The following is a 27819-nucleotide window of genomic DNA, read 5'->3' on the forward strand; positions in this document are numbered from 1 at the left end:
AAAATGAAAATTACATCTTATCTGGGTTATAATAGAGATGATCTTTATAATCACCAGCCGGAGTGAGATGCTTCCCTCCCCTTCCATCTATCTCCAAAGAAAGGAAGGAAAGGGGGAAGGAGGGAAGAAAGGAAAGAAGGAAGGGAGGAAGGAGAGAGGGCTGGTGAGGAAAGGCGTGGGGGAGGAAGGAGGCTTGGTCCCCGGAGGGCTGGGGCCCCCTTAGCAGAAGTTCTTGATTTCTCCTCCGGCCAAACACCAGGGACCAGCACCCGGATGATCAGTGCTTTGGGTACTAAGGATGCAGCAGTGAGCAAACTGGACACAAAATCTTGTTTTTATGGGGTGCAAGTTCAGAGTCTTTAATAGGTAAGTCAGAGTGTTGACTTGGGTGAATTTTGTTCCCAATATTGCCGTGTATTGCATTTTCCTAGTAGTAAATACTTTAAAATTTTTTCTTCTCTTCTAAAAATAAACATGATGTAGATCTGTCAACAGAACAGAAAAAAAATATTATCTAGTTTTTGTAATTTAATAAATGAGATTTGTTGTATTATGGTTCTTCACATGAGAGTTAATTTAGTTACTATTTTCTTTCTATTAATAAAAGGGTACAACTGTACTATATTTGAATTTTGTCTTTTTGAAATTTGACATTAAATCTCATCCATAGTACATGTACAATCCTTGTAATACTTTTTGATTGTATTCAGGTAACTGAATTTTTTTCCTGCAAAATGATAAGGCATAATATTCATGAGATTGTAAAATAAGAGCTGGCAGTCATGTTACCTAAATGTTCCTTCCTTTATAAATACTACATGAATGTTCTTTCACTTGCAGAACTCGCTAGACTTTGACCATGATCATTTCCTCTTTTCAAACCTCCGTGGCAGTTTTTGCCCTAATTATTCTGCATGTCAGTGCTTTGGATACTTTCAAAGCTGCAGTATATGAACATGCTGTCATATTGCCAAATCACACAGAAACACATGTTTCTCAGGATGATGCCTTGCACCTCATGAACAAGAATATAGATATTCTGGAGAGAGCAATTAAGCAGGCTGCTGAACAGGTATGCTTTTATTTCTGCTAATCATAATTTATGAGGGGCGTGAGAGCTGGTGAAGATTGGAGTGTTGAATAGTCTACATACATAGAGAAATAATTTTGATTTAACTTGTTTTCAACAGGGTGCTCAGATCATTGTGACACCAGAAGATGCAATTTATGGATGGAAATTTACCAGGGAAACCATTTTCCCTTATCTGGAGGATATTCCAGATCCTCTGGTGAACTGGATTCCATGTCAAGACCCACACAGGTATTTGAGTTATCCTAGTTGTTTGTACAAAAGTGCTGTGGTTCTCTAAAATGTACACGTTCGCTTCAGCAAAATGATAAATCCTGAATGATCATGTATGTGGTGTATGTTTTTGTTTTATATTTATATATATATATATATATATATATATATATATATATATATATATATCTTGGCATTCATTAGATTTTTTAAAATTGTACCTAGATGCCATTTAACAATTATTTATAATCTAGTATCTTTATTAAATTTGGAGAAATATAAAAATATTTATTACTGGGACTAGAAACTAAGGGGAACACGATCTCATGAATATTAATTTCTCATGAAAATTAATTTCTGAAGTGGACACGGGGTTGTGTTTGGAAAATATTCCAAGGTCTCTATTGAAGGTAGTATATTTCAATTCACAGTCTCTCTGCTCTAGAATCTGTTTCCCAGGCAGAAAGACCTCACTATCTACTTTCTAGTGAGACTTTATGTTTTGAAACTTTGCATTTTCCTAGACTCATAAAGCTAATTTTCCTGGGAAAAGGTAATCCATAAACTTTCTAATGTAAAATATTTAATATATGTGTGTATATTTAACATATAACTCCTACTATCTACTAAGGCTTGAATTACTGAGGCATGGATTGCACACTTCCATAATGGCAGTAAAAAGTCCCTCACTCTTTCACACTCGTTCTTTCTCAACTCTCAAATCCTCTCACCATCTCTTACCCTCTTGCACTTTCTCTCACTCTTGTACCTCAAATTAAGTTTGTTAAATGTCCCTTTGCCATGCTCTTGCTGGAGGATTATGGATACCACGCTTTTTGAGGCACTCCTGGTTAGTGTAAATTTTATATAAGGGTTATCAGAAAATGGCTTTTCTCAGCTCTAAAGAGACTAACCGCGCAACGAGGAGAATATCGGGTTACATGACAGTCACCCGCTCCACTTGCCAATAGTTCCTGTTCTGAGCTGATGCTTCCTATGATGTTTGTAAGAAACACTTTTGTGGAAGAAAAGGGGCAATAGCTGGACAGTCTTTCTTTTTTTTTTTTTTTTTTAATACATTTAGTTATTTATTTTTGGATGTGTTGGGTCTTCGTTCCCGTGTGAGGGCTTTCTCTAGTTGCGGCGAGCGGGGGCCACTCTTCATCGCGGTGCGTGGGCCTTCCACTGTCTCTTTCTCTCTTGTTGCGGAGCACGGGCTCCAGACGTGCAGGCTCAGTAGTTGTGGCTCACGGGCCTAGTTGCTCTGCGGCAGGTGGGCTGTTCCCAGACCAGGGCTCGAACCCGTGTCCCCTGCATTGGCAGGCAGATTCTCAACCACTGCACCACCAAGGAAGCCCTGGACAGTCTTTCTGCCTAGAAGTTTTGAGAAGGGGGACAACCCATTTGTTTTCTTCTCACAGTAGGATTGGAAGATGGACTTCCTGTTAAAAACAACATATGTTGCAAATTTATGGACTAGTCAAATATCACAGTAGCTGTGGAAACTGGTGAAGGTTGGGGGAGAGATCTATTCCATATGGTTAGTAAATACTTCTTTCATAGCTCTACACTAGAAAAAAGAAATTTTGACAGAAAATGGGCTTGCGTTGTCACCCAATACAGTTACATTTAATTCATTTAACTATTACTTATTGAGCATCTACTGTGTGCCAGATACTATTTTAAGACTAGGAGATATAACACTTATTAAAACAAAGTCTTTGCCCTCCCTGTGGCTTATGAATATTCTAGTGGGAGAAGATAGATGTAAACAAACTCATTTATTATATAGAATGTCATTTGGAGGTAAGAATAGGGATGCTGACTGAAAAAAAAAAGCACAACCTAATAGTTGACAATTATGTTTTCTTTGGGGCTTTACAAAGGACTTTAGCCTGGGATACAGCCCCTCAGATACCTCTTTGGACAGTTCCAAAGAGGTAAGGTAGGAGCCAAGATATATAGGAGTTTTTGCAATCCCCCCAAAGGAAAAAACAAGCAAGGTAGCCCAACATCAAAAGATTACTGCTAATGGGACTTCCCCGGCAGTCCAGTGGTTAGGACTCCGTGCTTCCACTGAAGGGGCCACAGGTTCAATCCCTGGTCAGGGAACCAAGATCCCATAGGCCACTCGGCACGACCAGAAAACAAAAGAAAACAAACAAACAAACAAAGAGGGACTCCCAAATGTTTGGCTTGAGCAGTTGTAGGCGTGGAATTGCCATTTACAGACATAGAGAGTGTTACTGAACCAAACTTGTGTCCACTTGCCCAGGCACAGTAAAGCCTATGTACTGGCACCGGGCTGTGGTGAAGGAAAGTGCAGGGCCAAGCAAGACATACAAGCAGCTAATGCTCAAAAGACCGAAACTCCCCGATGGATTTTAGAGAAGGGTTTTTTGTTGTTTGTTTTGTTTTTTTGCGGTACGTGGGCCTCTCACTGCTGCGGCCTCTCCCATTGCAGAGCACAGGCTCCGGACACGCAGGCCCAGCGGCCGTGGCCCACGGGTCCAGCCGCCCCGTGGCACGTGGGATCCTCCCAGACTGGGGTGCGAACCCGTGTCCCCTGAACCGGCAGGCGGAGCCCCAACCACTGCGCCACCAGGGAAGCCCTAGACAAGGGTTTTTAAAGGCAAGGTGAGGGAGAGAGTGGCAGGGTGTGTGATCAGCTCTTGCACAGTTCTCTGATTGGTTGATGGTGAGGTAACAGGGTGATGTCACAGGGGTTAACATCATCTATCCTCAGGCTCCAGCCAGTCTGGGGGTTATGTGCTCATGGTCATCATGCAGTTAGCGTCTTCCATCTGGTGGGGATTTTAGTATCTGCAAAACAATTGAGGAATGTGTGTCAGACTCTGTTATTTATGTTCTTTGGGGAGGAACTAAAGATTCTGTGACTCTGCTGTATAGCTAATCTATTATTTAAATCGTTACCAGTTCTCCCCGCCCCACTGCTATTTTTTTGTTACTATGTGTTTACATTCTTCCAATCATTAATTCTTGAGCCATTTTTTTGTGACTCAGGGGAGGCCTGGGAGACTAAAGCTTTTCCACAAAAAAAAGAGGCAGGTAGAGGACACATGGAGGATGGGGGGAGTCTGTCTTGGGAAGGTCCCATAGGGTCCTCTCAGTTACAGGAGCACTGAAGGAATAGAAAGTCTGGGATAGAACTCAGGAAATCAGCTTTGTGCATCTGAAGTTTGAGCTGTGATTTAATAGATATCCAACTGGAGATATAACCTTGGCAGTTGCATATTCGAGTCTGGCATGAAAGACAAGGTCAGGGAGAAAAAATTTTTAAATCAGATTTACTAACCTGGATAAGAGTAACTATCAATCCATCCCTTTTCATTCATGCATTCACTCATTCACCCATGAAACCAGCAAATGTATAAAGAGCTACAGTAAGGAAGCAGGAAGTGCAGTCATGATAAAGAAGCATCTGAGGTTTGAATTCAGACTGCCTGTTAAACGCAAGCTCCAAAACACATAATTGTGCTGTAAAAATCAAAGGTGAATCTTACTAGATTCTCATTGGTGAGGTTGGGGATGTGCTTTAGCAGTGGCAGCTCAAATGAGGAACCATCTATAAATATCTCCTAAGTAAATATAGGTCCACAGTAATCTTCTCACATACAGGCCTTTTTTTTTAAATATAAATTTATCTATTTAATTTATTTATTTTTGGCTGTGTTGGGTCTTTGTTGCTGCACGTGGGCTTTCTCTGGTTGCAGTGAGCGGGGGCTACTCTTCGTTGCGGTACGCAGGCTTCTCACTGCAGTGGCTTCTCTTGTTGTGGAGCATGGGCTCTAGGTGCACAGGCTTCAGTAGTTGTGGCACCCGGGCTCAGTAGTTGTGGCACACGGGCTTAGTTGCTCCGCGGCATGTGGGATCTTCCCAGACCAGGGCTCAAACCCATGCCCTTTCATTGGCAGGCAGATTCCTAACCACTGTGCCACCAGGGAAGCCTAAGACAGGCCTTTTTTTCAAATCACATTGCTCTTAATGAAACTAATGTAATAATGTAGTTTATAGGATGGATAAGTTTATCATCATTCTATTCAGACATTCACTTTTATAAATTTCCTTTTATTTGCCTTCTATAAATAAACTACATGTTGAAACCTATTAAGCTTTAGGAAATAAGACACAATATCTATCATCTATGCAAGAATAGTAAAGCTGCATTTTTAAATATTGATAATCATATTTAGTTTTAAAAAGATACCCTGACATGGCTCTCACTCTGTTCCTTTCACATTTAGTATGACTATTCTCAAGTAAGGTTAATAACTTATCAATAAGTATATTGCCAACTCCACATTGGTCAGTAAATGTCAAAGAGCAAAGAATCTTGGTCCTCAGTGGAAGCAGAAATGTCTCAAAGAGTTACCTATTTACAGATGAAACCACAAAAATTAAAAAACACTCTCCATATTCTTTATTTGGGGTAAAAGTAGAGACCTTTCAAGCACATTTTAATTTTTGTATTTTTATTTTTATTTAGAGAATACTTTGTTAGTTTCTGTAATAAAACCCATGTAGATAAGACCTTACATATTTAATACAGTGTGTTACCCCTGTACAAATGGAAAAAATTATGTTTTAACATTTCTAGACCAATATAGATGTTAATTTCTGTACAGTGCCAACCCAACACAGTACAACTGGGATACTTTTTCCAAAGTTGACAGCACAGCTAAAGTTTCCAAAAATTCCAATTTTATGTATATACATATATATGTATATATATATATATAGATGTATTTATTTATATAAAAAGACCAAGAGCAGTATTTTATGCATCAATAGCAGCAACAGCTTTTCTAGGTTCTGCAGTCATCTGAACAAAATTATAGAGACATATAACACAATCCATTAAAAAAAAAAAGGTAAAAATCAAAACCTCAGAAAACAGCAAAGTTCTGTTACTGTTGTGGTACCTGACACCATTTTCTTTATTAGCTTCTCAATCATCATCTGGAAAGAAAACATTCTAGAATAACATCATTATAAATAGATATGATAAAGCATGGTCACTACTGTGTATCATAAAGCAGGTACAAGATATTTTACATTCACAGAGGTATGATACAGTACTGTCCTACATCTGTAATATTATAGGATATAATTAAAAAGACATTATTTGAGACTTGATTCTACTTTTCCAGCAGAAGGCCCAAAGGGTGGTTACAACACAGCTCTGGTACAGAAATGTACCTTCTTAGTTAGGATTTCCCTTTAGTGGCACTGTTCTAGGCACTCACTGTCAAGCACATTTTTATGTCCTTAAACATAAACTTTTTAAAGGTATTTCTATAGTAGGAAAGTTAGCTTCATCATATAAAGTGCCGGAGTCCAGCTCCAGCCAGTCCAGGGATACCTGAGGGATGGATAGAGTCGGCAAAGGAAATAAATCTATTACACTTCTTAAAGTATCAGCATTGCATGTTTCTCTCTCTCATCCTCTCCTTTATTGTTTACAATCACAGGTTTATATATTATAGTTGATTACATTACCAGGTACGTGGCCAAACAATCTTAGCACAATCAAATCTCAAAATATTCTATAAAGATTTTTTAAAAAAATATCCCCTAGTTTCCAGATGTCCTATTAAAATATTTCCCTAAGTTCCCATTAATCACAGGTTATTTCTTAGTAACCAAGCCAAGCAGTTATATGATTATTTTAATTGTAAAAGTTGGAGCTACTTGTTCCTGTTTCTCTTCTTGCATGGGCAAACTTTTACAATGGTTCCACGAAAATATTTACAATATATCCTGCATGCTCTTTCTCGTTGTTTCCTTCAACTGAGACAGTGTTTTTCTCCCTATCCTAGCAACCGATTCTGCTCTAGTCATTTGCTTTTTTATAATTAATCTTCCTTTATAATAGAACCATAAATTTCCTATGTCATCAGGAACTCCGGCCCATGGCCATAACTCCATAATAGAGGGTGTTTTTCATAAAAACATCCCTTTATTTCCAAGCTCTTAATTCTTTACCTATTTCCCCGGGGCTTTAGTGGGTACTTCCCATTCTGTGGTAGTTTCAGGAGGGGGAGTCCTAGAGGAATTTTTCCTTCACGTGGAGCAACATCCCCCCAAAATTGCCCCTATATGTAAATTTATTATCATAAAACATAACAACAGAGCTGTAGTCCACCTTCCTGGCACGGCGCTGCCTTGCAGTTTCGCCTTCCGTTGCTTCATGACTTTGTCATGGTGCAATGGCTCCAGGATGGCTTCCAACAATAAAGTTATTAAATTCATTGTAAAGGCACAGTAGTCAAATTTTCTATAAGCCCTGCAAACATTTCTGTTCATACTCCTTTCATCTCCAAAGATAAGAATTATAGACCGCTTTGCATAACATAAGGCCACAGAGTTACAGCTAAAAAGAGAGTCACAAAGGTAAGAATGATGTCCCTTCTGTTGTAGTCTGCTATTTATTTGTCAGTTACCTTGGTATCTTCAGAGTATGGGCTTCCAAACGTCAGGGCACTCAGAGCTGGCCTTGGTCTAATGGCTCACAGCACTACCATTTCCAGGGGAGTTCCAGTGGTGTTCCATTCCTGCACCACCCAGATAATATGTCTGTATTTCGGATTACCACCACTAACACACTGAGACCCCTACCTCCGCCCTCACATCAGAAAGAAAGCTCATTTGGCTATTCCCCAACTACCAAGAAACAAATTCCCAAATACATCTTAAACTTCAAGACTTTAGGAGCTGGATTATTTTTGGAAATAATAAAAGAATAAACTTCCTTTATGAAAAGAAAAGAAACTTACCACTAAGAGGGAGAAAAAAATTTTTTTTCTGCTTTATAACAAATTTAATCAGTTATACATATACATATGTTCCCATATCCCCTCCCTTTTGCGTCTCCCTCCCACCCTCCCTATCCCACCCCTCCAGGCGGTCACAAAGCACCGAGCTGATCTCCCTGTGCTATGCGGCTGCTTCCCACTAGCTATCTACCTTACGTTTGGTAGTGTATATATGTCCATGCCGCTCTTTCGCTTTGTCACAGCTTACCCTTCCCCCTCCCCATATCCTCAAGTCCATTCTCTAGTAGGTCTGTGTCTTTATTCCTGTCTTACCCCTATGTTCTTCATGACATTTTTTTTCTTAAATTCCATATATATGTGTTAGCATACAGTATTTGTCTTTCTCTTTCTGATGTACTTCACTCTGTATGACAGACTCTAGGTCCATCCACCTCATTACAAATAGCTCAATTTCGTTTCTTTTTATCGCTGAGTAATATTCCATTGTATATATGTGCCACATCTTCTTTATCCATTCATCCGATGATGGACACTTAGGTTGTTTCCATCTCCGAGCTATTGTAAATAGGGCTGCTATGAACATTTTGGTACATGACTCTTTTTGAATTATGGTTTTCTCAGGGTATATGCCCAGTAGAGGGATTGCTGGGTCATATGGTAGTTCTATTTGTAGTTTTTTAAGGAACCTCCATACCGTTCTCCATAGTGGCTGTACCAATTCACATTCCCACCAGCAGTGCAAGAGTGTTCCCTTTTTTCCACACCCTCTCCAGCATTTATTGTTTCTAGATTTCTTGATGATGGCCATTCTGACTGGTGTGAGATGATATCTCATTGTAGTTTTGATTTGCATTTCTCTAATGAGTAAAGATGTTGAGCATCCTTTCATGTGTTTGTTGGCAGTCTGTATATCTTCTGTGGAGAAATGTCTATTTAGGTCTTCTGCCCATTTTTGGATTGGGTTGTTTGTTTTTTTGTTATTGAGCTGCATGAGCTGCTTGTAAATTTTGGAGATTAATCCTTTGTCACTTGCTTCATTTGCAAATATTTTCTCCCATTCTGAGGGTTGTCTTTTGGTCTTGTTTATGGTTTCCTTTGCTGTGCAAAAGCTTTTAAGTTTCATTAGGTCCCATGTGTTTATTTTTGTCTTTATTTCCATTTCTCTAGGAGGTGGGTCAAAAAGGATCTTGCTGTGATTTATGTCATAGAGTGTTCTGCCTATGTTTTCCTCTAAGAGTTTGATAGTGTCTGGCCTTACATTTAGGTCTTTAATCCATTTTGAGCTTATTTTTGTGTATGGTGTTAGGGAGTGATCTAATCTCATACTTTTACATGTCCCTGTCCAGTTTTCCCAGCACCACTTATTGAAGAGACTGTCCTTTCTCCACTGTACATTCCGGCCTCCTTTATCAAAGATAAGGTGACCATATGTGCATGGGTTTATCTCTGGGCTTTCTATCCTGTTCCATTGATCTCTCTTTCTGTTTTTGTGCCAGTACCATACTGTCGTGATTACTGTAGCTTTGTAGTATAGTCTGAAGTCAGGGAGCCTGATTCCTCCAGCTCCACTTTTCGTTCTCAAGATTGCTTTGGCTATTCGGGGTCTTTTGTGTTTCCATACAAATTGTGAAATTTTTTGTTCTAGTTCTCTGAAAAATGCCAGTGGTAGTTTGATAGGGATTGCATTGAATCTGTAGATTGCTTTGGGTAGTAGAGTCATTTTCACAATGTTGATTCTTCCAATCCAAGAACATGGTACATCTCTCCATCTATTTGTATCATCTTTAATTTCTTTCATCAGTGTCTTATAATTTTCTGCATACAGGTCTTTTGTCTCCTTAGGTAGGTTTATTCCTAGATATTTTATTCTTTTCGTTGCAATGGTAAATGGGAGTGTTTCCTTGATTTCACTTTCAGATTTTTCATCATTAGTATATAGGAATGTCAGAGATTTCTGTGCATTAATTTTGTATCCTGCTACTTTACCAAATTCATTGATTAGCTCTAGTAGTTTTCTGGTAGCATCTTTAGGATTCTCTATGTATAGTATCATGTCATCTGCAAACAGTGACAGCTTTACTTCTTCTTTTCCGATTTGGATTCCTTTTATTTCCTTTTCTTCTCTGATTGCTGTGGCTAAAACTTCCAAAACTAGGTTGAATAAGAGTGGTGAGAGTGGGCAACCTTGTCTTGTTCCTGATCTTAGTGGAAATGGTTTCAGTTTTTCACCATTGAGGACGATGCTGGCTGTGGGTCTGTCATATATGGCCTTTATTATGTTGAGGAAAGTTCCCTCTATGCCTACTTTCTGCAGGGTTTTTATAATAAATGGATGTTGAATTTTGTCGAAACCTTTCTCTGCATCCATTGAGATAATCATATGGTTTTTCTTCTTCAATTTGTTAATATGGTGTATCACGTTGATTGATTTGCATATATTGAAGAATCCTTGCATTACTGGAATAAACCCCACTTGATCATGGTGTATGATCCTTTTAATGTGCTGTTGGATTCTGTTTGCTAGTATTTTGTTGAGGATTTTTGCATCTATGTCCATCAGTGATATTGGCCTGTAGTTTTCTTTCTTTGTGACAGCCTTGTCTGGTTTTGGTATCAAGGTGATGGTGGCCTCGTGGAATGAGTTTGGGAGTGTTCCTCCCTCTGCTATATTTTGGAAGAGTTTCAGAAGGATAGGTGTTAACTCTTCTCTAAATGCTTGATAGAATTCACCTGTGAAGCCATCTGGTCCTGGGCTTTTGTTTGTTGGAAGATTTTTTATCACAGTTTCAATTTCAGTGCTTGTGATTGGTCTGTTCATATTTTCTATTTCTTCCTGATTCAGTCTTGGCAGGTTGTGCATTTCTAAGAATTTGTCCATTTCTTCCAGGTTGTCCATTTTATTGGCATAGAGTTGCTTGTAGTAATCTCTCAAGATCTTTTGTATTTCTGCAGTGTCAGTTGTTACTTCTCCTTTTTCATTTCTAATTCTATTGATTTGAGTCATCTCCCTTTTTTTCTTGATGAATCTGGCTAATGGTTTATCAATTTTGTTTATCTTCTCAAAGAACAAGCTTTAAGTTTTATTGATCTTTGCTATCGTTTCCTTCCTTTCTTTTTCATTTATTTCTGATCTGATTTTTATGATTTCCTTCCTTCTGCTAACTTTGGGATGTTTTTGTTCTTCTTTCTCTAATTGCTTTAGGTGCAAGGTTAGGTTGTTTATTCGAGATGCTTCCTGTTTCTTAAGGTAGGATTGTATTGCTATAAACTTCCCTCTTAGAACTGCTTTTGCTGCATCCCATAGGTTTTGGGTCATCATGTCTCCATTGTCATTTGTTTCTAGGTATTTTTAAATTTCCTTTTTGATTTCTTCAGTGATCACTTCATTATTAAGTAGTGTATTGTTTAGCCTCCATGTGTTTGTATTTTTTACAGATCTTTTCCTGTAATTGATGTCTAGCCTCATAGCATTGTGGTTGGAAAAGATACTTGATACAATTTCAATTTTCTTAAATTTACCAAGGCTTGATTTGTGACCCAAGGTATGATCTATCCTGGAGAATGTTCCATGAGCACTTGAGAAAAATGTGTATTCTGTTGTTTTGGGATGGAATGTCCTATAAGTATCAATTAAGTCCATCTTGTTTAATGTATCATTTAAAGCTTGTGTTTCCTTATTTATTTTCATTTTGGATGATCTGTCCATTGGTGAAAGTGGGGTGTTAAAGTCCCCTACTATGATTGTGTTACTGTCGATTTCTCCTTTTATGGCTGTTAGTATTTGCCTTATGTATTGAGGTGCTCCTATGTTGGGTGCATAAATATTTACAATTGTTATATCTTCTTCTTGGATTGATCCCTTGATCATTATGTAGTGTCCTTCTTTGTCTCTTCTAGTAGTCTTTATTTTAAAGTCTATTTTGTCTGATATGAGAATTGCTACTCCAGCTTTCTTTTGGTTTCCATTTGCATGGAATATCTTTTTCCATCCCCTTACTTTCAGTCTGTATGTGTCTCTAGGTCTGAAGTGGGTCTCTTGTAGACAGCATATATATGGGTCTTGTTTTTGTATCCATTCAGCCAATCTGTGTCTTTTGGTGGGAGCATTTAGTCCATTTACATTTAAGGTAATTATCGATATGTATGTTCCTATTCCCATTTTCTTAATTGTTTTGGGTTCGTTATTGTAGGTCTTTTCCTTCTGTTGTGTTTCTTGCCTAGAGAAGTTCCTTTAGCATTTGTTGTAAAGCTGGTTTGGTGGTGCTGAACTCTCTCAGCTTTTGCTTGTCTGTAAACGTTTTAATTTCTCCATCAAATCTGAATGAGATCCTTGCTGGGTAGAGTAATCTTGGTTGCAGGTTTTTCTCCTTCATCACTTTAATTATGTCCTACCACTCCCTTCTGGCTTGTAGAGTTTCTGCTGAGAGATCAGCTGTTAACCTGATGGGGATTCCCTTGTGTGTTATTTGTTGTTTTTCCCTTGCTGCTTTTAATATGATTTGTGTTTAATTTTTGACAGTTTGATTTATATGTGTCTTGGCGTATTTCTCCTTGGATTTATTCTGTATGGGACTCTCTGTGCCTCCTGGACTTGATTAACTATTTCCTTTCCCATATTAGGGAAGTTTTCAACTATAATCTCTTCAAATATTTTCTGTCCCTTTCTTTTTCTCTTCTTCTTCTGGAACCCCTATAATTCGAATGTTGGTGCATTTAATGTTGTCCCAGAGGTCTCTGAGACTGTCCTCTGCTCTTTTCATTCTTTTTTCTTTATTTTGCTCTGCATCAGTTATTTCCACTATTTTATCTTCCACCTCACTTATCTGTTCTTCTGCCTCAAGTTATTCTGCTATTGATCCCATCTAGAGTATTTTTCATTTCATTCATTGTGTTTTTAATCGATGCTTGATTCATCTTTAGTTCTTCTAGGTCCTTGTTAACTGTTTCTTGCATTTTGTCTATTCTATTTCCAAGATTTTGGATCTTGGAAATAGAATCTTGGATCATCTTTACTATCATTATTCTGAATCGTTTTTCAGATAGACTGCCTATTACCTCTTCATTTGTTAGGTCTGGTGGGTTTTTATCTTGCTCCTTCTCCTGCTGTGTGTTTTTCTGTCTTCTCATTTTGCTTATGTTACTGTGTTTGGGGTCTCCTTTTTGCAGGCTGCAGGTTTGTAGTTCCCGTTGTTTGTGGTGTGTGTCCCCAGTGGCTAAGGTTGGTTTAGTGGGTTGTGTAGGCTTCCTGGTAGAGGGGAGTAGTGCCTGTGTTCTGGTGGATGAGGCTGGATCTTGTCTTTCTGGTGGGCAGGTCCACGTCTGGTGGTGTGTTTTGGGGTGTCTGCGGACTTTTTATGATTTTAGGCCACCTCTCTGCTAATGGGTGGCATTGTGTTCCTGTCTTGCTAGTTGTTTGGCATAGGGTGTCCAGCACTGTAGCTTGCTGGTCGTTGAGTGAAGCTGGGTGTTGGTGTTGAGATGGAGATCTCTGGAAGATTTTCGCCATTTGATATTATGTGGAGCTGGGAGGTCTCTTGTGGACCAGTGTCCTGAAGTTGGCTCTCCCACCTCAGAGGCACAGCACTGACTCCTGGCTCCTCAATTTGGGATGATTTGTTGTCTATTCATGTATTCCACAGATGCAGGGTACATCAAGTTGATTGTGGAGCTTTAATCCGCTGCTTCTGAGGCTGCTGGGAGAGATTTCCCTTTCTCTTCTTTGTTCTCACAGCTCCCGGGTCTCAGCTTTGGATTTGGCCCCGCCTCTGCGTGTAGGTCGCCGGAGGGCGTCTGTTCTTCGCTCAGACAGGACAGGGTTAAAGGAGCAGCCGCTTTGGGGACTCTGGTTCACTCAGGCCGTGGGGGAGGGAGGGGCACGGAGTGTGGGGCAAGCCTGCAGCGGCAGAGGCCGGCGTGACGTTGCACCAGCCCGAGGCGCGCCGTGCGTTCTCCCAGGGAAGCCGTCTCTGGATCCCGGGACCCCGGCAGTGACGGGCTGCACAGGCTCCCGTAAGGGCGGCGTGGACAGTGACCTGCGCTCGCACACAGGCCTCTTGGCAGCAGCAGCAGCAGCCCCAGCGTCCCACGCCCGTCACTGGGCTCCGCGCTGTTAGCCGTGGCTCGCGCCCGTCTGTAGAGCTCCTTTACGCAGCGCTCTTAATCCCCTCTCCTCGCACACCAGGAAACCAAGAGGGAAGAAAAAGTCTCTTGCCTCTTCGGCAGCTCCAGAGTTTTCCCGGACTCCCTCCCGGCTAGCTGTGGCACATTAGCCCCCTTCAGGCTGAGTTCTCTCCGCCAGCCCCAGTCCTCTCCCTGCGCTCTGACCGAAGCCCGAGCCTCAGCTTCCAGCGCCGCCCGCCCTGGCGGGCGAGCAGACAAGCCTCTCGGGCTGGTTTGTGCCGGTCGGCACCAATCCTCTGTGCGGGAATCTCTCCGCTTTGCCCTACCCAGGTATGTGGGGGGTTTCTTGCCTTTTGGGAGGTCTGAGGTCTTCTGCCAGCGTTCAGTAGGTGTTCTGTAGGAGTTGTCCCACGTGTAGCTGTATTTCTGGTGTATCTGTGGGGAGGAAGGTGATCTCCGCGTGTTACTCTTCCGCCATCTTCCCCGGAAGTCCCGAGAAAAAATTTTTTAACACCGTGATGAGTTCACCCATGGAGTGAGTTAGAGAAGAGATCTAATGCTTGAGCTATAAGAAACTGCAGTGTTTAGACTCAGTGCACATGAAGAGGAACCAGAAAAGGAGATGGAGAAAAGCACCCAGTGAGTAGGAGAATGAGAGCGTGGGGTCCAATAAGCAAGGTGAAGTGCTTCTGGGAGGAGGGTGTAAGTAACTGTGTCAACTGCTGCAGGTAAGTAGCACAAGATCACAAGATGTCACGTGATGATGATATCATGTGGATGTCATCATCAGCATTAGAGAGAGTTGTCGGGTGAGATGATAGCAATGAAAGCTGATCTGAGCACTTCTAAAGAGAACGGGAGAAGATGGGCTGAGGATAGCAAACTGTCCAGCTCTTCCAGGGAGTTTTGTTGTAAGATGGACCTAAGGAATGGGGCATAAAGTAGAGGGGCATGGGGGTCAAGAGAGGTTTTTATTTTATTTTGTTTAAAGATGAGAGGTACTAGAGCATATTTGCATGCTGATGGAATGATCTAGTAGAGAGATGACAACTGTTGATGCAGGAGTGTGAATAATAAATTGCTGGAGAAATAGATACAATGTGGAAAATAATTCATCAAGGTTAGGCACAATTTGTGACTTCTACATATAATCTCTATCATGTCACATAATTATCATTTCTTTTTTGTATGAGAACAATTAAGATCCAGTTTCACAGCAACTTTGAAGTTTATCATTCAGGATTGTTGACTATAAGCGCTATGTTATGCATTCAGTCTCCAGGACTTATTTATCTATTAGTTGCAAGTTTGTACCCTTAAACTGCATCTCCTCAGTTCCCCACAATCAAGCCGCTAGTAACCACCATTCTATCTTCTGTTTCTACAAGTTTGACTTTTTAAAATTCCACATATAAGTTATATCATACATTATTGGTCTTTCTCTGTCTGACTTACTGAAAAGTCTTAATTAAAATTGGATTTAGATTTGGTCATACACCAGTACAAAGAAGACTCAGCTGCCTGGCCAAGAACAACTCTATCTATGTCTTGGCAAATATTGGGGACAAAAAGCCATGTAATTCCTATGACTCTGCGTGTCCTCCAAATGGCCATTATCAATACAACACCAACGTGGTGTATGATGCAAAGGGAAAGCTGGTGGCACGTTACCATAAGGTAAGAGGGGGTGGGTGTGTAATATGGAGCCTGCTATGAGGGGGTGGATGCTGTGTTTAAGAGTTAAAGCTTCATTCTCTTATAACACAATGTTACCAAGATTTTTTTTAAAGCGAGCAATAAAGAAAATGACACTTTAGAAATGTGGAAAAAATTGTAGGCAGAGACCTGTAAGAAAGGTTTGGTAATAGTCCAGGATTGAGATAAAGTTTTTGCATATATAAAACAAGTAATTTTCATATTGATATAAAAGATACTGAGATGACTGTAGTCTGGATACCATTTAATTTTGAAATGATAAAAGATGTTTTCACATCATATGAATCAGTTGCATGGAAGTTAATTTCCCTGCTTTCTATCAAGTCACAAAAATGATCTTTCTCTTTTAGCTTCTACACCAGTTAATTATCCTCTTATTGATTTAAGGTCAAATCATAAATTTTTTACTTTAAAATCTGAATTGAAAGAGTAAAATAACCTGAAGTCATAATTTTATACTGAATTGGACCGGGAGAGAGGCTGACCTTTTATATGGTTATGGGATGTGCAGGTCAGTGTGAATGTCCCTTTTCCTCTCCCATATTTTTTTCTAAGCATCTTAATTGTGGCTTCAAAATCTTCTGACTGGAGAAATTATCTCCTGGAAGTCCTAGGGAAAAATAAATATTACTCAAGAGGAGTGACATTGAGCCAATGACTTTCAAATGTTTTTGATCATATACCTCTATATGGAAAAAAAATTTTAACATGAGTCCTCAAAATAAAATATATTTATATTTATTTGTGTGTTTATTTGTGTATTTATAAATAAAACTCAAAACTTTCAAAAAGTTTTCTTCATAAACTTGCGGATTTCACAACTTGGTTTTTTGTTGTTGTGGTGGTACACGGGCCTCTCACTGTTGTGGCCGCTCCCGTTGCAGAGCACAGGCTCCAGATGCACAGGCTCAGCGGCCATGGCTCACAGGCCCAGCTGCTCCGCGGCATGTGGGATCTTCCTGGACTGGGGCACGAACCCGTGTTCCCTGCATTGGCAGGCAGACTCTCAACCACTGCACCACCAGGGAAGCCCCACAACTTGTTTTTATATGTAATTAAACTTCTGTGTTCTCAAAAATGTGTCTCAGACTGGAAATAGAAATGTCAGTACTTCCATTTTCCTTGTTTCTGAGACTGTGTTTGCTTTGTGAGTATCATTTTTAAAGGCTCTTTCTTTGCAGCTACTCTTCCATTCTGTAAGTGTTGACCTAGTTAAACTGGTAGCATAGTCGGTCAATCCATTTATCCAGGCTCAGTAAATGGCAGGATGACACAGTGCACTGGATGTGGACAGCTAATGAGGACCTGGGTCATCCTAAAGTGAGAAGCTCTCACTCTTCCATCAGGGTACCTCAGAACAGTTCGTGACCCATGCTCTCTGACATATGGATCTGATAAGAGTACTTTTGTCAATCAATTCTTAAAATGCTAGTAAATTTCAATTAAAATTTTTTTTAGGTAGAAAATAAATTTAGAGAGAAGTTTTAATAGTCTGGCTCCCAACCCTCAGTCTTTCCTACTTTGCAAATCATTTTATTAAGCTGTTGACCCTGATTATTAAGTTAGACTAGGTTCATTTCTCAAGTTTACTTGGAAGAAATCAGAGAGAATGAAACAAAATATTTATTTTTAACAACAATTTTGAAAGCTGGGTAAGAGTCCCTGAAATTACTTTGGATGGAATACTGTAAAGAGGGAGAGGGCCTCCCTCATCTGATTAATAGATATTTATTGTGCATCTATTATGTTTATAGGTATCAGGGACTCAAAGAAAAATGATGTATGTCTTCAGCTTTCAAGAAGCACATAGTGTTTAGGATTTATGGGGAGGTATTTGGCTCCTGATTGAGAGAGGGAGGAAGATAAGGAGAGAGAGGGAGGGAGAGAGAGAGAAAGAGAGGGAAAGTTAGAGAGAGAGAGAGAGAGGGAGAGAGGGAGTGAGAGAGACTATATTTCTTCGTATTTTTCTTTGGAAATTAACTTCCAGTCACCAGAGGCATTCACCTTCTATAGATTTCCTGCTATTGAGCATTGTCAAATCTCAAAATTACTAACTTGGAGAGTTTTCATGTGTCACCTCTTCAATAAACAAGCCTTTCCTGGTTTTATCCTGTGTGTTTGTTATAGTACCACCTCTACTCTGAGCTTCAGTTTAATGTCCCCGAAAAGCCGGAGTTGGTGACTTTCAACACCTCCTTTGGAAAGCTTGGCATTTTCACATGCTTTGATATTCTCTTCCATGATCCTGCTGTGACCCTGGTGAAAGATTTCCACGTGGACACCATATTGTTTCCCACAGCTTGGATGAATGTTTTGCCCTTTTTGACAGCTATTGAATTTCATTCAGCTTGGGCAATGGGAATGAGAGTTAATCTTCTTGTGGCCAACACACATAATGTCAGCCTAAAAATGACAGGTAATTCATGACCAGATGTGGTTTGCTGATTATATTTCTAAATGCAGAGAAACTTATGCCTCAGATATGACCTGTTGTAATTTTTTGGTTCTTTGTTGGGACTTCTCACTATGTTTGTATCCTTTCATTAAAAAAAAAAAAAAAAGAGGAAGAAGAAAAGAAAAGCTACTGCTTGATTATAACAGCTATGGCTGTGTTAAGACTTTTATGTGTATTATTTCATCTATCCTCACAACAACTCTACGTACGTGCTGAGTACTATCATTCCAATTTTGCATATTAGAAAACTGAGACACACAAAAATGCAAGTAACTTGCCAAAGGCCACGAGATAGTACGGGGCAAAGCAGGGAAATAAATAAGATATGCTCTATGACTGGCAAGGCAGAGTAGTGTATTATTGAGATGTTGCTGTATAACAAATTGCTTTAAAAGTAAAATGTGAAAGCAGCTTAAAAACAATAAACATTTATTATCTTACAATTTGTGTTGGTCAGGAATCTGGGAGTAGCTTAGCTGGGTGGTCCTGGCTCAGGCCATCTCTTCAGGTTACATTAAACTGTTGGCTGGGCTAAATGTCATCTGAAGGCTTGATTGGGGCTGGCAGACCTGCTTCCAGGATGGCTCACTCATACGGCTATCGGTAGGGTTCCTCTCTTTCTCAGTGGGTGTTGAGAGGAGACCTTCATTTCTTGCACATGGGTCTGTCCATAGGGCTGTGTGATGTATCCTTATGACATGGCAGCTGGCTTCTTCCAGAACAAGTAATGAGAGAAAGAGGGAGAGAGAGAGGGAGATGGAGAGAGAGAGAGAAAGAGGAAAGCTGCATTGCCATTAATGACTAGTCACAAACCATTATTTCTACCATGTTCTATTGATTAGGAGTATGTCACTAAGTCAAGCCCACACTCAAAGTGAAGGGAATTAGATCCACCCATTGGAGAAAGGAGTGTTGAAGAATTTTGGAACATATTTGAAAACCACCACAATGGAGAATGGGAGGGAGTTTTGTATTAACTTCCCTACCTCTCAGGAATGCCTGAGTACAACGATTTTAATATTTGGCTTAATTTTCTATAATGCTAGTAAATTATATTCAAAGTTTATTTGAAATGAGACCACTGATCATGTAGTTTAATCTCCTCCAGTAGAGAATAGGAGAAGTATTATACTTAGGTGTTCAGTACCTTGTGCTTTCTCATTGTGACTAATCTTGTGACATGACCACATGCTCAATTCTGATGGGGAAACTGGTGGTGTTGGGTTTGCTTTTTGTTTTTAAAAGACTTGTCTTCCATTCACAGGCAGTGGTATCTATGCGCCACACTCTCCCAAAGCATACCATTATGATATGGAAACAGAGTTGGGAAAGATCCTCTTTGCAGAGGTGGATTCGTATCCCCGAAACTCTCCGACCTACCCACCAGCTGTGAATTGGAGTGCCTACGCCACCACCGTCAAACCATTCCCAGGACAGAAAAACTCCTTTAGGGGCTTTATTTCCCGGGATGAGTTCAACTTCACAGAACTCTTTGAAAATGCAGGAAACCTTACAGTCTGTCGAAAAGAGCTGTGCTGTCATTTAAGCTACAGAATGTTAGGAAAAGAGAATGAAGTGTATGTTCTAGGCGCTTTTGCTGGACTTCATGGCCGAAGGAGAAGAGAGTATTGGCAGGTAATCTCAGCTCGAGAGAAAGGGAGTGTTTGGATGTCAGTAAATTCCGGGGTTAAGTTTTCATATTTGTCCCAGGGAGCCAAATGCTTTTCCTTGGCATGACTGCATGCATTGCCAGTGTCTCACACACACACACAAACACACACACACATACACACACACACACACTTTGGGATTAATCGTGATATTTGCAGGGGGGCTAAGTATCATTGATTGCTTGCTTTGAGCACATTAAAAGAATACATTAACCTGACGATGCTGATTTTCTATTTGACTAATGAAACTAGTTTACATATTGAAGTGAACTTCAAGAAGGCTTCTTTAAGTAGCTTTGCTGACACATCTGAATATAAAGTCTTGTTTTAACTTTTAAAACCAACAATAAGTAGGGATATAACTTTTATTTTAACTTCTCTCGTAACCAAATGCCCTGATCATTTCATGCCCTTCCAGTGACAAATTTTTTAAACTTTTTGTATAATGTTGGCTATGCATTTGTTTTTTCTTATTTTACTCTGTGCCTCACTGCCTTCTCCTAAGGAAACAGATATTAAAAAAAAAAAGAGAGATGGTCAAAATTTTAATCATCCTTTTGGCTTTTGTACTCCTGTTGCCCAAATACCTCTACTTTCTTGGGCCAAATGCCATCATCTGACATGCCAGACTAATGGTTTATATCTGTTACCAAGTCCAAGCTTGTACTGCTTGCTGTATGACAGACCAGTACATTGAGAGATGAGTTGTTGGGACAAGGAATAGTGACTTTATTTGGAAAGCCAGCAGACTGAGAAGATGGTAGACTAGTGTCCCAAAGAACCATCTTCCCTGAGGTAGAATTCAGGCTTCTTTTACACTAAATGGGGAGGGGGTAAAATCCTAATTCCAGTCAGACTCTGGAGGGGATGTGTTTATTTTTTCCTTCCTGCAGCCATTCATAGGTGTGCCTGGTCTGGAAGTTTCCTGTGAGCTAAACAAAGGTATTTTAGCTCATTACATGAAAGGCAGGATTCTCAGAGATGGTTCATTATGTATAATTTAAAGCTTATAGGCAGCATGCCTTTAGTGATTAACTTGTAGCAAAAGCAGTAGACTACAAAGGTTTAAATAAAAAGAAACAGATCCAGTATGGGGTGGATTTGTTCTTTCCCATTACAAATCTAGTTTTAAACTGGCTTCTTTCTTTCAATCCCGCTAGTTACCCAGGAAGTGGGGGTTGGTTCTTAATCATTTGCCATTTTCAGTAAAGCAGGTAATTATATGATCCAAATCCCTTTATCAGATGGGGAAAATATTTACTTTGCTACGTTTATAAACTGAGTCAACAGTTCTAGTACAAGTAACTTAGATGCAAGACATTGCATTTCATGTGCGTCTCTTCTACACAGGTATGCACAATGGTGAAATGTAAATCTACTAATCTGACAACTTGTGGACAGCCAGTAGACACTGCTCTGACAAGATTTGAAATGTTCTCCCTAAGTGGCACATTTAGAACGGAGTATGTTTTCCCTGAAGTGCTACTTACTAAAATTAATCTGGCACCTGGAAAATTTGAGGTAGGATAAATTTAAGAGTGTCTTCATTTTATCTGTTTTCTGAAGTCAAATAAAACAGGCTATGACAACTGTATCTGTTAACTTTTGCTGTGTAACAGACTCCTCAAAATTTCATGGTTTTACACAATAACCATTTCTTTAGCCCTGATTTTGTGGTTGGTGATGTGAACTGGGTGTAGCTTGGCTGTTCTTCTGGACTAGAAGAGGCTCAGTTGATCTTGGCTGAGCTCATTCATGCATCTGCCGCTAGCAGGTGGGTTAGTTGGGGCTGGCTGGTTTGCGATGGCATAGTCTTGGCAAGGTGGGATGATTGGGGCCACTCTCCCTCTGTGGTCCCTCATCTTCCAGAAAGCCTTGTCTTGTTCACATGTTAGATTAAGGAGTCCAAGAGCATAAATAGGGAAAGACACAATAGGCCAGTTCTTTTCAAGTCTCTTCTTGCAACATGTTTGCAAATATCTCATCTATCAAAGCAAGTCACATGACCAAGGTAGATTCAAAGGGTGGAGAAATAAATGCTGCAGAACTCTCAATGGGAAGAGCTGTAAAATCATACTGCAAAGGGTATGGATAAAGGAGGGGAAATTTTTGTGACCATTTTTGCAACATACAGCAACTAATTCTAAAGTGATGACACTTTGTTGGAATAACACCATAAGATACCTAGACCCTATGAGCCTGAGGCAACATTCATTGCAGAATATTTACTTACAGATTTTTAGTTTCTTTTTGTCACATGTGGAGACAAACAGAAAATCAAATATTTGTTTCATAAACCATAGTGGCCATAGCCAATTAATCCACAAATTAAGCTAGTCTCAAATTAAAATTAAGATTCTGTAGGTTTGTATCTTCTAGTCAGTACATGGCACATATACACATGTACATACACATACTCTACAAGTTTGGCCCTTAATGTCTTCACTGAACTGTGACAAACAGTGGCAGAGTTTCAGAACCTAAAGTGAAATCACTGCATTTTTTTTATAAAAGAAAAATAGGATCTAAGTTAAGTAATCCAAAACATCAAGCAAGGAAATCTTTAAAATTGCAGATTGCTTATGGTCGTATATCTGTGTCTGCCTGTTTAATCAGATTGGAATTGGTCATATTTATAAAAATATTTAATTCTGTAATACCAATAGTTCAACATACAATGCAGCCTTAAGGCTGGGAAACCCAGAGAATGGGAATCCTTGGCTGCCATAGAACCCAGTTAGGCAGAATCTCATGAGCAAATTGAGGCTGGAATAAAAGCTTAAATGCCAACTACAGAAAATCTTGATCAGATCTGAAGTAAGGGGTCTGGAGCTCAAATCCCGTAGTTGAAAGTTGGTTAGAGTGGCACAAATATGTGTAAATGAACTGAAAGTTTCAGGGGCCAATTCAAGGAAGTCAGAGATGGGAGAGTAGGGTTCACCCAGGTAAGCTTAGGTATGGGTGCACTATATCTTGTAAGCCCTGCCGTTTAAATTTAGCACACAATCTAATTTTCTGAGTACGATTTTAAAAAATAGATCAGCGGCGGCATTAGATTCTCACAGGAGGTGGAGCTCAGGCGGTAACACGACTGATGGGGAATGGCTGTAAATACAGATGAAGCTTCGCTCACTTGCCCGCCACTCACCTCCTGCTGTGTTGCCCAGTTCCTAACAGGCCATGGACTGGTACCATTACCAGTCCGTGGCCTGGGGGTTGGGGACCCCTACCATAGATGACAAGTTTTTTACATGAGTCACACTGACCATGTCTTCCTGAGTATTTCCCCAGTTTCCTTGACTGATGGACTCTCCATCAACACATATTTCCACATTATCTTTGAGGATCACTTCTGCAGAGATTCCAACATATTCATTGCCTATCTTTTCCCCATCCTTAGTTCTACGCTAAGAGCATGAAGTGTCACTGACCATCACCACAACTGTGGGAAACATCTTGCTTTAACATTTTAGGTTAACTCTGGTATATTATCAGAAGTGTGGCCTCTACAACTATGTAGTTATGTAAGTTTGTGCAAATCAGTTAACCTCTGAATTTCCTACCTGTAAAATGGGGAGAATATCTTCCTCACTGATTTGGTAATGCATGTGAAAGCACTTTGTGAACAGTGGAGCATTATACAAGTATCAGGATATATTTTTAGGTACTTACCTCAAAAGGTTACCTAGTTAACCAAGTTCATCAACAACTGGAGGAAAAGCTTGCCAGAATTAGGCCACATGTACTGAGCATCATGTAAGTATACATCAATGTGCAGACAGACTGGAGGAGTAGGAGGCCAGGTTCCACTGTAGATACAGTAAATCAGAATCTCTGGGGATGAGACCTATATTTTTCATAGTCCTACAGGTGATTTTGGTGGGTAAAAACTACCAGTTTAAGGGAATAGTCAAAAAGGTCAAATTATCTTGAGTGTAACTTAGAAGGCCAGTTAATTATATAGTATATTTTAGGAAAATTTGTAAGAATAAAACAGTAAAAATGCTAAGTTCTAACTAGAACCCAAGGGACAATCACCGATGTGGAACAATTAATTCCAAAGAGGTCAAAATAGACACAATTTTACTATATTGATGAAAAGTCACAAGAAAACTAAATATTTGTGTTTAACTTGTTTCAAACTTTCACTCAAATGCAATTTGAAATATACCTCTGTTATTTCATTTTTGTTCTTTAACGAACAATTTAATAAACAAGGGACTCTTTAGAAACAAGGAACACTTAATAAACAATGAACATTTAACATTTTATATTTGTTCATTTAATTACCAACAGGTTGTGTGTTTGACGACTTGTCAGTGAGCTATGTATTTGTGTGCGTGTGTCACCACAATAATCACCTTCGAGGATATTTAGGTATTTTCTACTTCTAGTTATAAAGTATCTAATTTCTCACCTTCTAAGTTCTTCCCCACCCAAACTGTCCTTCTCACAACTGATGATGAACTCATTTTCTTTAATTCTTGTTCTATCTGTTGTCTATTTGTGTTTTTTTCTATTTTTGTTCCATTACTTTGCATACATTACTCCCTTACAGAGAAGCCTCTTGCCTTCAGGATAGATCTGATCATTCATGGCTTTCACAAATCCGATCCCTACAGTTCTCTTTGACCATATGGCTTAGTCTCCTCTTCAATAATCTTCAACTCCAGCTAGTGATGTGCTGTAAATTGTAACAAGCCACTCTCTGAGGAAGAAAAAGAAAAGCTCCGATTTGTGGCATTTGCCAGTTATCATGATGTAAATATTCTCACCACCATCAATTTCAAGAACAACCATGTTTAACAACCAGCTGTCAAAGTTCCTGAAGATTTAACAGTCTGTTGTTGTGAGCTTACACACCACTGGCTCCAGCACACAACTTGTTCTAACCAAATTGGAGTGAGAAAGCACATTGCCTAGATCTGTCACATACATTGCTGTCTCAGAATGAGCCTTTGCTGCTTGATTTCCACTTGGCACAAAGTCTTCCATCATACAGCCCCAGGGAGAAATTCCTAACTGCTCCTTGTAGCAGACTGTATCCCACCTTGGGAAGCAGAGCAGTTCAGCTATTCCTTCTCAGACCTCCTAGGCACATACCTGTTTCTCTCTGCAATATACTAATATACTGATTTCTCCCTTTATATGTGGCATCTTCTCAGTTTCACCATTAACTTTTAAGCTTCTTGAGGGAAGGATGTTATTTGTGTTCCTCTGGTTCCTGGTTATCTTGCTTATAATTGGACTCAATAAATTTTTGCTACTGATGATTTCTGACTTTTCATTAAGGGTTACATCTGATTGTTTAAACTCAATTATTGAACCCTCTAGAATGGCTCTAGTCTTCCTTACATATAAAATAGCTGTTTCTTATCTTTCCCACATGATCCCCAAGCCCCAACCCCAGCCCTAGCCCCCTTACCTACCATGATATCTAGGATGGTTTCAAAATCATGAGTCTGCTTATAATGTATATTCTAATCAAGTTGACTATACTTTCCCCACTTTTTCTTTAGGTACTAAAAGATGGGCGTTTGGTAAACAAGAATGGATCATCTGAGCCTATTCTAACAGTGGCACTGTTTGGCAGATGGTACACTAAAGACGTACGTTCCATCTCAGGTGGGACCAGCAACTCAGCAACAACTTACCTGATAATATCCACATTATTAATGATCATAGCTTTGCAAAATACTGTGACGGTGTAGGACATCACTTTATCATATTCATTGTTGCATCCCAAGTTTACTAAGAAACTCTGAATGGCTCGCTCCCCAGTATAAACCAATGATTTCCAAATATATATATTTTTCTCATCAAGGATTATATTTAAGTGTTATGGTAATTTTGCCTCTTTTTTGGCTACGCTGAAATAATACAGTATGGTATAACGGTATAATTGAGGTTTGGGTCATGTAAATGAGGATTAATCCTGTCTCCAGCCTTATTTGCTGTGTGTGCTTGTGTGTGCTTGTGCGTGTGAGCATGAACAGAGTGAAGAGCTTCAGGGACATTGTAAATATAGTGGTAGCCTTGGGAGAGAACAGTAATGATGGGAATTGAGACGTTTATGACTGAATTCCATTTGACATTAAAGACAGTTTGAACTCATCTAGTTTTCTGTGCTAATGATTGGGGAGGATTTGCTTTCTAATCAGATGGAAACATAAACTCATTGGAGTTTCACTGGAAACATAAAGTCCAACGTTGAAGTTTATCTTAACAATGAAAGTTGTTTTGAGATGTTGTAGAAGAAATAACAGCTAGTCCAGGTTAATGGGTATTCATAGCTCCAAACAGTCCTGCCTAAAGGCTGTGGTGTAATCTAACAGTCACAAATCCCATAACACAAAGATCATGACTGTTTTTTAATTTATTCTATTTATTTATTTTTGGCTGTGTTGAGTCTTTGTTGCTGTGCACGGCCTTTCTCTAGCTGTGGCGAGCGGGGGCTACTCTTTGCTGCAGTGTGTGGGCTTCTCACTGCGGTGGCTTCTCTAGTTGCGGAGCACGGGCTCTAGGTGCACGGGCTTCAGTAGCTGTGTAGCATGGGCTCAGTAGTTGCAGCACATGGGCTCAGTAGTTGTGGTTCGCGGGCTCTAGAGCACAGGCTCAGTAGTTGTGACCTACGGGTTTAGTTGCTCCGTAGCATGTGGGATCACGGATCCGGGCTCGAACCCATGTCCACTGCCTTGGCAGGCGGATTCTTAACCGCTGCGCCACCAGGGAAGCCCCACCATGACTGTTAATGGTAACACTATTTTCAACACTGAGTATCTGCTTTTTTAGTGGTGGTGAATGTACATGTATGTAAATAGTCCAAAATCACATAGTCATCAAAATTCTGTGTTCTTTTATCGCTTCATAAAATATAGAACATTTCAGATTTGCCAGGTTTCGCTTGAGGAAGTTAGACATTATGCAATGGTTTTGCAATGTGTTCTGTGACTCTTGGGTAACGATATTTCACTTCTAGTCGACTGCTGAAACTAAACCCACTGGTTTGAGAAAGATGCAAGCAAGAATATCCTCACAGATTCTAAGGGACAGTTCTTCCCTTCATTCACACTTAGAGCTGCCAGCTATACTTCAACTCATTAAAAATAAAAACAAAAATGAAAAACAAATAACACCAGTCCCAAGGAAAATAAAGAGTACTTAATTGCAAAATTGCATCACAATGTTTTAACCCATATCTTATCAGTGGTTTTCACACAACCACTGTGTTTTATCAAACAATTCAAGTAGTTTCATTTGGCATTGATTTAGGGAAATACACGTTGGGGAGTAGCTCTTTAGTTTCTAACGAATCTGATGTCAGTGTCCAGTTTCTGTGATAAGCGTCTTTCTGTCTCACCTTAAAATTTCATGTTAGTTCTTGAGTCTCCTGTGGTTCTGGAGGGAATAAACAAGGTGCTGGTTTCCACCTAGCCTGGATTTCACCAGGCTTCTTCCTAAAATGCGCTGTCACAGCTTCCCAGTTGCGGGCACCTGTACTGCAAAGCTGCTCCTTCAGATTCCTTCCCTCAGCGCTCACTCTCTGTCTTTTGTTCTTTCATTCACATAGCATTTGTTGATTTCATACTATGTTCCAGGCACTAGGTACTGGGACATGGTCTATGCATTCTCTTTGATCTTTTCACCATTCATTCTGTGACACTGCCCCTGTCATATAATCTAGTCCAGTAATTTCTGTGATATATTTGCAGCCTACTCTGCAAGGATCACTACCTCTACTTTCTACTTTTTTATTCC

The 27819-nt window shown here is 39.8% G+C and overlaps 1 protein-coding gene across 1 annotated transcript; it reads left to right on the plus strand.

Annotated features, from left to right (window-relative positions):
- Positions 1-256: 256 nt before the first annotated feature.
- Positions 257-25901, plus strand: VNN2 (vanin 2). Its single transcript, XM_082633307.1, has 8 exons — positions 257-366; positions 841-1072; positions 1191-1321; positions 15705-15897; positions 18064-18352; positions 19656-20026; positions 21412-21582; positions 25581-25901. The coding sequence occupies exons 2-8, from the start codon at positions 860-862 to the stop codon at positions 25770-25772; spliced, it is 1560 nt and encodes a 519-aa protein (XP_082489433.1). The 5' UTR covers positions 257-366; positions 841-859; the 3' UTR covers positions 25773-25901.
- The last annotated feature ends 1918 nt before the right edge of the window (positions 25902-27819 follow it).

This window comes from Mesoplodon mirus, assembly GCF_964341445.2.
Source record: "Mesoplodon mirus genome assembly, chromosome: 10".
Lineage (NCBI taxonomy): Eukaryota > Metazoa > Chordata > Mammalia > Artiodactyla > Ziphiidae > Mesoplodon > Mesoplodon mirus.